Source organism: Chlamydotis macqueenii, chromosome 14 (genome assembly GCF_036417535.1).
Source record: "Chlamydotis macqueenii isolate bChlMac1 chromosome 14, bChlMac1.mat, whole genome shotgun sequence".
NCBI lineage: Eukaryota > Metazoa > Chordata > Aves > Otidiformes > Otididae > Chlamydotis > Chlamydotis macqueenii.
In genome coordinates, this window is record NC_141569.1 from 11,777,371 (window position 1) to 11,791,468 (window position 14,098).

At 47.1% G+C, this 14,098-nt stretch overlaps 1 protein-coding gene across 3 annotated transcripts in view; it reads left to right on the forward strand.

The window, feature by feature from the left end:
- The first annotated feature begins 918 nt into the window (after nt 1-918).
- EBF1 (EBF transcription factor 1) overlaps nt 919-14,098 on the forward strand; it is a 279,978-nt gene continuing 266,798 nt past the window's right edge. For all 3 annotated transcript variants that reach the window (XM_086758871.1, XM_086758872.1, XM_086758873.1), the window contains exons 1-5: nt 919-1,553; nt 2,845-3,001; nt 3,302-3,365; nt 3,541-3,596; nt 12,533-12,606. In XM_086758871.1, the coding sequence (XP_086614997.1) occupies nt 1,420-1,553; nt 2,845-3,001; nt 3,302-3,365; nt 3,541-3,596; nt 12,533-12,606 (485 nt within the window). In that variant the 5' untranslated portion in view covers nt 919-1,419. The remainder of the gene's footprint in view (nt 1,554-2,844; nt 3,002-3,301; nt 3,366-3,540; nt 3,597-12,532; nt 12,607-14,098) is intronic.

Here is a 14,098-nt window from a genome sequence, read left to right on the forward strand (position 1 = left end):
CGGCCTCTCCTTCCCGGGCTCGGGCAAGGGGCCACTCTCGGCTTTGGGCGGTCGGGGTCGGCAACCTGGCCCTGGCACCGGGGTGGGGGTGGGGGGGTAAGGGACCCACCGGAGCGGCCCCGGGCGGGCTCAGCCACCCTCGCAATTAGCGCTGCTGCTGCTGCCCACCGGTTGTGGGCTGTGCGGGAGCGCGGCGCGGTCCCATGAGAGCCGGCCTTGGGTGCTGGGGGGGTGGTCGCTGCGGGGTGCGCGTGTCCCCTCGTGGGGGTATGGGTGTCCATGCCCCCCATCCCTCCCCCCCCAGTATCGCGCGGGGGGTACCCGGGCGAGCAGCGCCGCCGCCTCGCTGATGAACAAAGGCGCGATCGTGTTTGTATTAATGCCCCCCCCCACCCCCCCTCCTCCCCTACCCCTGGGGGGCTTCGGGGCAACTTTCCCCCGGGCCGGCCGGGCCGCCTGGGCGGGGCTATGCTAACGAGGGGGGGCGTGGCCTCGCCCCCGCGGCGGCGACCGGTGAGCGGCCATTGGCGGCGGCTCCGCGGGGGTGAGGGGAGGGGGTGGGGGAGAGGTGACGCGATGCAAATGAGAGGGCGTGGCGGAGGCGGCCCCGCCCCCCCCGCCCGCCGGGGCTGCCGGGGCTCGTGTTCGGCGGCGGGGACAGTCAAAGTGGCTCCCATAGGGAGAGACGGCGAGTCCGCCCCGGCGCTGCGGGAGAGGGAGGGGGCACCGGGAGCCCCAGGGTCTCCCTCCGGCCGTCCGTCGCTCCGTCCGTCCCGTTCGCTCCCTTCCCGGCGTACGCCCGGCCCCGGCAACTCGCTTCCTGCGCGGCTCGGCTGGGAGAGGAGAGGAGAGAAGAAAGAGGGAGAAAAGAAAGAAAAGAGAGAGGGGGGGAAAAAGAGGGGGGGGAAACTTGCCTCTCTTGTCACTGGAAAATGACACTTGATGTAGCAGAGCCTGCCGCAGCACCCGTTCGTCCTATTGTTTCTTAAACTGCCATCCGAGATTTTTTTTTTTTTTTTTTTTTTTTTTGCCTGCTGCCATCCGAGGGGTGTCTTCATACAAAAGGGACTTCAAGTACTCCTTCAGCTTGCGAGCACCGCAACCAGCCCCCGGCACCCCGCCAGCCCCGCCGAGCACCCAAACAAACTGCACACGCAGCAAACAGCAGCGACAAAACCGGGCTCTGATTGCTTCTGGATTTTCTTTTTTTTTTTTTTTTTTTTTTTTTTTTTTTTTTTAATGTGCGTGCCTGCTTTCTCTGACTTGCTTTGATTCCGGAGATCAGCTGCAGAGAGAGAGAGAAAAAGAGAAAGAAAGAAAAAAAAACCCCACATATAACAGTCCGTCTGGTGATTTTATCACTTTTTAAATTTTTTTTTTTGAGTAAAGCAGGAAGATTTGCGCTGTTGTTTCTGATTCATGTTTGGGATTCAGGAAAGCATCCAGCGGAGTGGGAGCAGCATGAAGGAAGAGCCCCTCGGCGCGGGGATGAACGCGGTGCGGACGTGGATGCAGGGAGCCGGCGTCCTGGACGCCAGCACGGCCGCTCAGAGGTAGGCAGGCTCCCTCCGCTCCGCGCCCCGCTCCGCGCCCGCAGCGCTGCTCCCCGCAGGCCGCGCCTTTCCCCCTGCACCGACAAAAAAAAACCGTCTCCGGAGCTCTGCTAACAGCAGCGAGTTTCGTGGAGATGCCGCCAGTTAAATATTTATCCTGCTTGTCCCGTAGGAATTATTTTTAAAATTTAATAATAATAATGATAATGATGATAATAATAATAATAAAGGAAGTGGCGAGTTTCACTAGGTAGCAATAGCTGGGTTTCAATCTCTGTAGCTCCTTGTATTCACGCGGAGGAAGGAGTTTTCAAAACTCTGTTTGCTGTTGATTTAGTCTCAAGATCCCCAAATGACACCGTCCTCCCCCGATAACCGGCGACTTGCGCATGGATGTATCCAAAATATATTTCCCTACCTCGCTCTCTTATCCTTGTCAGGATCAGCAGCCTCCCTCCTTCTCCTCCGATAAGCGGGGAGTTTCGCAAAGCTTTCTCGAGGAGAAATTTAATTCGAAGCCCCTTTGGAAAACCACTGCCACTTATCTTAGATTTTCAAAAAAGAAATCCTTTCGAATGGGAGGTGGATTTGGCGAAGCTGCGCCCAGCCTCGCTTTCTCTCTTATTTCTCCTTCTCCCCATCCTTTTCCTCGAGAAAAGAAAAAAAAAAAAACCAAAACCAAACCAAAACTAAACCAAAAAAAAACCCCCACAAATCAAATCCTGATGGGTTCGCAGCCTGAGCCCTGGAGCCGGCAGCAGCTAAGAAATTTAATGTTGACATCTCCCGGTGTCTCCCACCTCGCCCCGCACCCCTCCCTTCGGAGCCCTCTGAGGAAGGGAAAGTTTCTGCAGGGACAGCCCTGAGATACGTCGAAGTTATCTCCTGGGCTACCCTCGCCGTGTTTCCCCACCGCTCCGGCCAGTGCAGGAAAGGCTCTGGCGGGACTGAAACCGAAAGATGAAGGCACATGGGGGGCTCGGGTGACAACTTCCATCCGACTTTGAGAAGTGGCAGGGCCGGGGGGGGGGGGCGTGCTGGGGTATGGGGTTCCGGGCTTTTCGGGCTCCGTGGAGTTTCGACGTGGTCGCGTTTGAGCACGGCTTTTCCCCGGCCCGGAGGGAAGAGCACCCCCCGGGGCGATTCGGGGGAGGGGGGGATGCTCAGCCTCGAGGGAGCGCAACCGGATCCCGGCGGGGGAAGGTGTGGGCCCGGGAGCTGGCTGGGGGGTGCGGGGGTGCTGAGGCCGCCTCGTCGGGGCTGCCGCTAACCCGGGTCTTTCTGGTCCCAGCGGAGTGGGTCTGGCCCGGGCTCACTTCGAGAAGCAGCCTCCTTCCAACCTGAGGAAATCCAACTTTTTCCACTTCGTCCTGGCTCTCTACGACCGGCAGGGGCAGCCCGTGGAGATCGAGCGCACCGCCTTCGTGGGCTTCGTGGAGAAGGAGAAGGTGGGTACCCCCGCAGGGGCTCGGCCGCCTCTCCCGGGCCTTCCCTGCTCTGCTCCCCCGGGAGCCACCGGCTCCTCCCGGGCTCCTCTTTCCCCCCGGCCCGGCGGGCAGCCGGGCAGCTCGATCCCTCTCTATACACGGGGCATGGGAGGGGGCTGAGAGCTGCCTCGTCCGGCCCTGGGGGTAGCCGGCGTGCGAGTGATGGAGAAGCATCGTATAATATTTTTGTTCTGTGTTTTTTCTTTTTCTTTTTTTTTTTTTTTCTTTTCCGTCGGCCTCTCCTGTCCTCTTTGACTTCAGGAAGCCAACAGCGAAAAGACCAACAACGGGATCCACTACCGCCTGCAGCTGCTCTACAGCAATGGTAAGGGCTGGGAGCCCCCGCTGCCAACCCCACCGGAGCCCGGGGAGCCGCTGCCCCGGCTCCGCTCCGCGCATCCCTGTGCTCGGGGCCGGGGCACAGCCCGGCCGGGTGCGAGCCCCCGGTGGGTCCGAGCCGTCGGGCCGGCCCCACTCCTCACGCCTCTGCCTTCTTTCAGGGATCAGGACGGAGCAGGATTTCTACGTCCGACTCATCGACTCCATGACCAAGCAGGTAGGTGCTGCGGGGCGCCCGCGGAGGAGGAAGCGGGGGGGGTGGCAGCCGTCGGGGCGGCCCCCGGAGGCGAAACCCGCCCCCGTCGGGAAGCGGAGAGGCTCAGCGCCGGCGGGGAAGGGGCTGCCGCCTCCCGCGGGGGCACTGGCCGTGCTCTGGCCCCCGGGGCTGCAAGGCCGAGCCGTGGCGACCGACCCCCGGCGTCGTAGCGGGGCGGAGGGTCCCCGCGGGACCCTGCCCGCCGCCGGGCTGGGGAGCTCGCAAAAATACAGGCAGGAGATTTCGCCTCCTAATGATAGGAAAGCCTCCGGCCTTCCCCTGCCCGCCGGACGCCGTCGCTCCCCGTTGCAGCGACCGGGCCGGGCCGGGCGCACCCGTGGAAAGTCGGACCGGCCCCCGAAACGCGGCGCGGGGAGCGGCGGGCTCGGCGCTGGGCTTGGGGAGCGCCGCAGGGCAGAGAGCTTGTCGGTGGGCGAACGGGGTGTTGGGCTTCCCAGAGCCAGACCGTGCGTGCCGACCTGTAAAAAATACTCTTTTGTACGAAACCAGTATTTTTACAAAAGGACTGTCTGAACAAACCGATTCTCTCTTTTAAAAATAATTTCTTACTCTAGCTTTTTCTTCTGCTCCTGCCAGAATATTTTTCTCCTACAATACGTTCATTTTAAATAGCTTGGATCGCTTTTAAGCCTTTTTTATCCTTAGATGTGCTTTTCCCCTACTAATCTGTTTTGCTTGTTAAAAAAAAATCGTACATTTTATTTAGAGAAAATATTAGGCTCTTTTTGTACCGATAGGAAAAGTCAGTCCCTGTATGTTGTTTGTAGGGAAAAAAACTCTTGGCTTGTATTTGCATTTCTTTTCTACAGCAAAACATAAAGCTCTAAGGGCTGAGTTTGTTTTAGAAAACTCTCTTTGATGGTCCCAAAACATCTTTTCCTGCTATTGAAGACTGTCTTTCAACAGAGGGGGGAAAAAAAAAAAAAAAAAAAAAGGAACTTGGATGAATTTTACTAGAGAATCCACTGTGCATCTGAACTCTGTTAAACTAGACACTTCCAAACAGAGCCCATTCCCTGTAGGAATTAAAACAGCAGCAATATACCCTTCTTCATAACAAATCTTGGAAAGCATTTGCTGTCATTCCTTGTTTTTCAGGCACAAATTGGTTAGCTTGCGTTAAAAGTAACAAAATCTTCCTGATATATGAACTCTTTTTAGTCCTCTTGCAGCTTACGTATTTCACTGTAGACCGTACGAGAGAGACTATCAATAAATATAATCTTTAAACAGCTTTCCTATCATTACAGAAATGCAGAAGCCTCTGTTCATAATCCTGTTGAAAACAGAGCCCTGAACTCATGTAGAGCAGCAGATTCAAAATAATTTTCTTAACAAAGGCATCTTGCATATGAAGAGTTCATCCTAAGGCACTGTTTGACCTCTTGGTCTCTCATTATTATCAAGTCATCAGAGGGGCTTTGGAGAGAAAGGGGGGCAAAAACCCCGAGACAGTTTATTTGTAAAACCTACCTTGTGGCTTTAAAGCACATTCACAATGAAGGGAAAAAAAAATCTGTCTGATTTCAGGAAGTCTTACAAAAATAAAGTTAGTGCAAATTACAAGTTTTGGGGAAAGTGCAATGGAGCTGAGGAGCGAGGATTTAGAACAAAAGCTCTCTGAACTTAGATTAGAAAATGGGGAGCGAAAAGCTATTTTAGATGCAAACATGTTTGCTTACATATTAATTTCATGAATATAATTTCTTTGGCCATGACTCTAATCGCTTGTGAAAAACAGGGCATTGTCATGTCAAAACTCTGGCATGTGCCGCTCTGATTTTTTTTTTCAGGACTGGGGGCTAAATTCTCCCTCCTTTTCTTTTTTAATTCTTTCTTTTTTAAAAGTGAAATTATTTCAGAGTTTCCATTGCTTCGGTTACTGAATGCTTATTAGGAAGTGAAGTACAACACATGACAGAAGCTCACCCAAATGTTGAATATATCATTTATATTTTACGACAGTGAATTATATAGAAGATTCTCAAGTAACTTTCAAATCATCAAACTGTAATTAAATATTGCAAAGACTGTCTGAAAATTCTTTAATTTTTAATGAAAGTTAAATATATATTGTCAGTCTACTTGAAGGTGTAGTATTTTAATGCATGGCGCTCAGAACAAATTGGATAATGAAATGATTACTTTTAAATGAAACTGTTGCAGAAGCATGCATGTTTCAGCTGGCAAGGATCTTCTTGATCCTCACACACGCACATTCACACACTCAATAATTGTGAATTCCCAGACTGAAATTACAGCTACTCTGAGGTTTCTGGCGGCAAATTAAAAATCCCACAGAAGCAAAGCTTGCATGAGTTAGGTTCCCCAGATCATACAGGAAAGTATCTGTGGCTCTTTCCTTATATGAAAAAAAAAAAAAATTAAAAATATGGACAAATCAGATTTAAATGTATTCTCTTTGTCTCACAGTTATAAATTGCAAGGTTTTGTACAGCTGTGGATCATTTAGTTAGGTAAGATAAAATAAAATCTGTTCTGCAAATCAGACCTAGATTTCTGTACATGGGATTGCTCCTCACAGATTTAACATCAATGCCCCATTAGTGGCATTCATTATATCAGCAGGTAGGCAGGCAGGGCTCTGCTGTGCTGGATGCTATAATAAATAGGTGTTCCTGCTCCTGTTCTTGGTCTGAATAAGTCAGGGATTTATTTGTATGGCTGTGCCCAGCTAAGAAACTCATGGTGAGAGTTCTTGTCATAGGCGGAACGTGGGGATCGACGTGTCCCGGTGCTTGCCTGTACGTTCTCTGTCGGCTGTGATGCAACGTGGGAAGCGGGGCTGGAGAGTGGCGTTACTGAAGTCACTGGGGATTTTGTCACTGACTACATCCCGGGGCAGACCTGGGGTGCGGATATGCACTATGCATGCGCTGCCCCAAAACACGAGCTATTGCTGCTCGCGTGCTTCTTGGTAGCCTGGGCTGTGAGACTTCTGAATGGGAAGCCCAGGCAGGATGGGTCTCAAAGTGCATCATTTTGAGCTGTATTCGGGATAATGTGCTCAGCCTTTGGCGGTGGCCCCAGGGAAGTGCTGGGTAGGATGGGAATTACAAGCCTTTGAGGAGTCTCGCCACAATTCTAAAATGTGCCCCTGTCATTTAAAAATTGTAAACACTACGCACAAATCGCTAATGTTGCGGGGAAGTTCTTTTCAGTTAGGGTAACAACATTTGCTGTCAATACTGGCTTAATTAAATTTTCTTTTATGTTATCTTGGCACCTCGTTTTATGTAGGGATCGCATTCCTAATGTGTTCAAAACCCTGTAGGATCCCAAACTTTATAACTGTTGCGTTCCGTAAAGCGGCAGCTCCTACCGCAGTAGGTCTGGCTCTAACTAGGATGCATTTTGAAATTGCCTGCAAAACATGAACTATGTTTGCTCTAATAAAACCAGAGTTTTTAGGCAAGTCTAAGGATTTTAATATACTTACGGAGAAGAGACGTCTTCTAGTTCTTCAGCTGTATTTTCATAAAGTTGAGATATTACACTATTAGGAAAGATGGAGGAAATAAATCCGAAATACTTGCTCCCCACCCATTTTTCCTTCAGCTGTTCTCATCCATAAGATATAACGGATGCTAGGGCATCTTAAAAATTATAAGTTTTGCACGATAGCTGTTGTCTACTGCTGAGAGTCCTCATGAGTCAAAAATCCTTCCTTCAGACTCCAGCTCTGTTTATATTTTGGTTTTTTTTTCAGTACTTCAGCTCTGGATGCAAATGGTTTTTCTGTTGACTTCTCTATCATTCTCTGATGTCTGCGGATATTTGATCAGCTCTCTATTCTGTGCGTAGCATGGCCCTTCTCTGGCAGCTACACGCATGGGAAAAAAAATGTTATCAATAAGTTCAGAGGAGCCTCAGCAGACTGGGGGAAATTTCACACAAACATAAAACAAAACCTAACCCCTGTGACGGGGGAAGTTTACGTTGCGCCAGATTTTAGCAGCTTTCTTGTGCCTTTGGTGAGATGTCAGAAGCGCAGGTGATTTTAATTTTCTTGTACGGAGAGGAATGGAGAAGTTTGGAATTTGCATGCATGATCAGGACCTGTGTTTGGGAAAATGTAAACTCATCACAGTGGAAAATGTGTTGTTTGGAGTCTGAGGGTGAAAACAAAGCTGAGGATTTTGGAGAGACTGCCTGAGCCAGATGGCCTGGTGCATTCCCAGTCTGGCAGCCCAACTGCTCCCTCCTGTATAATATACAGCCATTTGTTCTGGGATATTTACGCTAGAGCTGTTTCCATGTGAATGTTTGAAAACCATTAAAAATGAACATATTAGGAGAGAGAAATTTATTTAATTTGTGTGAATACGTCGATAAGCAGGCTGTGTATCAAAGGCAGTGGGAGACTGGATAAAATAATTCGATGCTTCTGAATTGTGCATTGAGAGACACAGCAAGAACTAACCATCCTCGCCCCGGGACCCAGCGCTGCGCTACTGGTCCGGGATAAACCCCACTGGGATGAGTCGAAATTCTGCCTGGGGAAGGGATGAAAACTCGGGTAATTAAGGGTTAAGTGTTCGAAGCCAAATAAATGTAATTCACAGTATTTTCTGTGTAGATATATAGCGGATGCGAGCCTAATCCTCTCTGGGTGAAATTCTGGCCCATCTGAAGTCAATTGCAAAGCTCCTATTGAATTCGGTGGGGCCAGGATTTTATTTTCTCCCTGCGTGTACGGCTGTATACGTCATTCCAAATCATTTTAGTTCTCTTTCTGAAAAGACCCTCATTTTAATGACTTTTTCTTTCTCTTTTATTTCAATAAAGGAGATAGTTTGTTTTATGAGACAGGGGAGGAATTTGAAAGCTGGTGGATTTAGATGCGTGTTGGTGATTTCTCTCCTCTTACTCTCTTAAAATCAAGGCCATGTCATAACTGAATAATATAATGACGGTCATCCCATTCCTTCAAGATTGTTTTCCATCCAGTTCAGAAAGCGGGATTGCTTGACTGGCAAACTGACACCATGAGGCGATCTAGCTCTCAGTTGTACCAGCATAAATCTGGATTTATTCAGGAATAGTTAAGGACAAAATCAGACTCTATGTTTTTCCAACTTATTCGTCAGCTCTTTTCCTGCTTTATCCTGCCATCATTACTGGGGAAAAAGTTGACTAAATGAGTACTGTAGTCTTGACTTCTATGTTATCTCCCCTCCCTTTTATTTTATTTTATTTTTTATTTTTTTTTTTATGAACTCTGTCACTGAAAAGTTTAGGCGTATTGTTGGACACGCTTGTTGTCTAGAAATGACTGCATGTGCTCAATTTAGTAATTTTTATTTGCTGGCAAGCAGTGAATTGCATTTGATTTCACTTTTTATGCAGCTTTATTTAAATGGAAGTGAGGAAGTCTTATATCTTGACACTAATTTTTCGGGGCCTGATTTTGAAATCTGTTTGTGCATGAGTGATCGTTACTTGCTAGGACTTCTTGTAGAAAGGTTATTTGTGTGAGTAACGGCTTACAAAATGGAAGACGAATTTTGTGGGGAAATATTTAAGTTGTTCAGGAGAAGAAAAGCTATTTTGAAACGCTTATGAAATAACACTGAGTTAAAACTACACGAAGTAAACAAAAAGAAAAAAACAAAGTCTATAATTTTGCATTTCCTTTGCTGGTGTTTTGTTGTGCAATGTTGATGTGTATTTGCAGGCTTATTTTTAGCTCTGCTGTGGTCCAAGTTTATACACTGTAACTTTCACTTTATCTCTCATTATTGTGATCCCTATTTGACAAAATCACGACGATGTTAGTGCGACAAGGGATCCTGCCGCAATCACCTTGTTTTAAAGCCTGAACTTTAACAATTAATAATTTTTAAAAATGAAGATATTTTTATTAAAAGAGTAGCTTTTCAAATCTTACAGTTTAAAAATTTACACAAGAGTAACATTGTAGACCCTTCCTGTAAAAATACTTCTGGCAGCTATAACGATCTGAAACTTTAGCAGTTCCTGTTTCCTTTTTGAAACTAATTGTAGAATTAATGCTTCAGAGCAGGGCAGTTTGCAAGACGACAGAGTATCTGTAGTGCAGCCATTCATGGAAGTAAATAGTTGGCACTTTACATACCCTTTCGCACAACAAATTGGGACACAGGGATGGGAGTCAGGGATGAGTTGCTCAGAACTGAGCTCAGCAATTCCTCCCGCTTCCTAGAATTTCCTAGAAATTCCTGCAGGAATAGGGTATGCAGGAGTATCTGTGCTTAATGCGGAGAAAACAAAATGTGCATGGTTTCAACATCAGTAATTAAATGCAAATAAAGGGAAAAGCAAATCCTTAACGCAGAGGAAGGCAGAAGAATGTCATGCACGCAAAGAAGGGATCACTGATGCTAAACACAACAGACAAGGTGATTATGTACCACAGTGTTGACTCTGCCCGTTCATTATTGCTATTTAGTTGAGTTATTTAAGCGGGTACCTGAAGGTTAAGTAAGCATAGCAGCAGGAAGAGAAAGGGGAGGAGAAAAAAAATTAAGTAAATTTGGTGTTCTGGTTTGTTATTTCTAGTGCTTCCTTGGCTTCATCGGCAACAAGATAACCTGTACTAGCTAAATTTATTTTAAGATTTGAAAGTCTAAGAAGAATGAGCCAAGTCCAGCAGTCCTCTCTCAGGCACTGTGCCCCCTTCTCATGCTGTGATTGTCTAGAGGTGAACGGGGCCTGAAGGGGTTTGTCTCCGCTAAAGGCCTCGGGGGTAGATCTGCTCACTACCCCCACGCTCTGCACTCTCAGAGGCAGATTATTCTTTAATTATTGATTAAGTCCAAAAAGCCCCGTGAGCTTCCCCCTTACTCGGCATGTCCCACTGCCAGATGGAAGCTTACATGGGGTTTTCTGGAGCTTTTGCAATGTCCCTGCTGACCGACCCCACCAGTTGTCTGCTATTACTTTGATTCCCTGGTTTTGGCTGGAAGAAGCTTCTCTCCATCTTCCCCTTTGATTTATGGAAATGAGGATCTTCTAAATTTGTCCCACTCCCGATGTAACACATGGATGACTGTAGTGCCATCTTCCACCTCTTGGGCACTGGTGTGGAAATATCTCAAGGTGTGGCCCAGCAACCAAGCAGAGACATGGGGTCCCAGCTGGGGTCAAGGGGGGTTTGCTGGTGCCCGCGCTGTGGGGACTTTGCATGTCTCCTGCGACCACTTTTGTGTTCTCTTTGTACAAGTGCTGGGTTCACAGGTTTTGTGCCTCACTGGTGGGAAGGAGGGGGCAGAAGTCAGGTGAAGCTCCGTATCTGTTAGTTGCAGTGGCACTCGCAGCCTTTGGTTTATCTTATCACCAAAACAACCCCACCAGCTCTCAGGTTTTAGGAGAATGCACATAGCAAAACCAAAATAAAAAAATTAAAACTAGCAAAAATAATAAAGCCCCATTCCTGATACTATTTATGGACTCATTAAATCATTTCATAATGCATAATACTAATATGGCACATTGCTATTAAAATGGTCTTAAAAACCAGCTCGTGCTTCTTCAGGTTTGTGTGTCCTGAGATCCGTGCCCCCTTTGCAGGTACAACACCTCTTACCCTTGGTGGGTTATTTTTGTAAGGACTGGGAAAGCAATTCATATGATTTTACTTCATCATATATTAAGATAACATATTCTTCCTCAGTACTTTCCACACTTCCATTTCAAAGTGGTCTCATTCCATAAAACGTATTTCATCCGCATAGCACACTTTTGCTTCTTATTTTCAATATCTATTTTATCGTTAGCTTTAGGGATACCCATATCAAGTGTCATTTTATCTGCACAGTTTGTTCTCTGATTTCTCCTTTTTAATTTTAGAGGCTGAAGAGGTCACACCAAGGTCAAGGGTAGAGCTGATGCTTAGATGCAGGGGTGCTCGTCCCTCCAAGGCTGGGGCTCTAACCATTGATCCCAGCTCTGGAGTGGCACCCTAAAAGATTTAGGAACCTCATTGCTATCAAAAGATGCTGTTGCAAAGGCAACTTCTTTCCAGTTTTGTTTTGCTGCTGAGGGGTCTGGTGCCTGAGGCCAAGGGTGGTTAGAAAACATAACTCTGTCCTGATCAGATAGAAACTCTGTACCAGGCGGGCTGTGAGCGCTAACCTAGTTAGCGTGTAATGCCGATCCCTCACCAGTGCCGCTGGTTCTGCTGGTGGGAGCATTGCAAACATAGACTCTTCTTGAAATGCGAACGCACTGTCTTTCCATAGTTTTAACTCAAAGGATTCTTCCCATGCTATCTGCGAGTCAAATTTCTCAAGCTGGTTTACACTCCGTTTGTTTTGGTATCCTCTGCTCTGGTAGGGCCTGCTTCTCACTTATTTATATCCCTGTAACTCCAGAGTTGCTCTCTGGAAAGCAGTGGATCATGAAGTTCAAAGGGAGAACCAGGCCCAGGCGTTTTCTCAGGAGCTACCAGGAAAATGCTTGGGCTGTGCAGCTTTTGTATTTAAAAATACATGAGCTCTCTCTTTTCTGTCTTTTTTTTTTTTTTTTAATGAATAGGACCCAAAGTGTGCCAAGTCTTGCTGTTTTTTTTTTTTTTAATGCTATTAGGTTTATATTTTATTCTGAATTGAAAAGAAAATTGTGGTTGTCTTGACTACTAAAAAAACCCATCCTACACACCGCTTGAGAGATGTGCAACGAAGAGGAGGGAATTTAGCTGTACTCATCTCCTGTTGTTTTCCAACTGCAAGTCTTGGAGCAGGTTCGGTGGAGATGCGGTCTCTTTAGCCTGCGACTTGGCTTGCAACTCCGGCTGCGCCTTCGGTTACTGTGATGTGTTTTTATTTTCTCCAAACTCAACCTGATGCACAGCTAAAAATGTGTTTTGTTTCTAGGCGATAGTATATGAAGGCCAAGACAAGAACCCAGAAATGTGCCGAGTTCTTCTCACGCATGAAATAATGTGCAGGTAAGAAATACCCCGCTTGCAGTTAATTAGTGATGAGAAGATGAATCTGTCTCTCAAAATCTAGGTTGAACCTGTAGCTATTTTTGGACTTAAATTTATCTTTTTTTTTTGCATTAAACAATCCCAAAATAACACAGTTCAGTGTGTGTAATTAGCGGCAAGGTCTCAGTCGTCACACTAGTTTTCAATTATTTATAAAGAGTTATTCCTAACAGAACACTACTGGTTTTCATTTAGACACCGTAGCCCACAAAAGGTCTCCTCGCCAAAATTAACAGTCAATTATAGTCTTCTAGCAATAAACGTCTCTGTCCCCAATTCCCAACAAAACCTCCTCTGTAAAATGACAAAATAGTAATTTTTAAAATTTTTTTTTCTGGATGTGCATTAAGAGTTGAAGTCAGGAGGCCTGTTTTGTCGCGGTTGCTGCTCACGCAAGGTCCCTGCTCGGCTGGAGCGGAGCAGGCAACGCTCCTCTTCACAAAAGACGTCATCTTGCTGATTTTCTCAAAACTTCCTTGTGCAGATTTGGCTCTGCCCTGTGCTCGTTTCCCCTGCACATGCCTGTCTGGGGTCGGCCACTTAAATTTGGGCCAGTCAAATATCTTCTCTCCCGAATGCGGTGCTTCTGCAGCTGCTTCCTTCTCTTTTCTGGCTGACTGAAATAGGTGAAGCCTCTTCTACTTCCTTTTTTACGGCAGAGAAGGCAGCATCTTCTCACAGACCTCTCCGACACCTCGGAGAGCTTGACCTCGCAGTCTCATTAAAGTTAGTGGGTGTTTTTTGCATGTCTGAAAAAATCATTTGTTACATGTTATTCGATGGCAGAAAATAATTCCCTGGTGGAAGACGAGGCGTTCTTGCATAAGCTCATTGTTACAATCAGTTGTTTTAAGACTGTAAAAATGCCATTGCATGCGTTGTAACTTTTACAAAACACATTTACTAAAAAGGAGTAACTTGAGGGTAAAAACTGGTACCCACTTCTAAGAGAATAAACTTGGATGAGGGTTTCCTGGTGGGGGAGAGTCTTAGGCAAAATATTCAGATGGAAACTTCTCTGTTGGTTGATTTGTAAATTTTTTTTTTCATTCTTGTTGATCGGCATGTTTTGTCCCTCACGGCAGCTCCTCCCTGATCAAACCCTACTGGAGAGCAGTGCCCTGAGATGCCAGCAGAGAAGGAGCCGCTCTCCTTGTTTTGCCAGCCTGATTGAACCCCCACACAGTCCCCCCAGATTCTTCCTTGCAAGATTTGGGGGATTTTAGTTTTCACGTCATATTTCTTTAGGCTACTTCATTCAGTAGGTTTGGCTCCTTCCAAGAAGCCAAAGATAACCTATTACAGCCCAAGAATGATCAGAGCAGATGGGCATCTCCAAGAGGTTCCTGAGATTCTGCTGCCATTGGGAGCTGCAGCGTTGCTTTGCTGAGGACTCCCAGCCACTTCACCCTTTCCAAATGGAAACCCAGTCATGCTGACAACCTGTAAT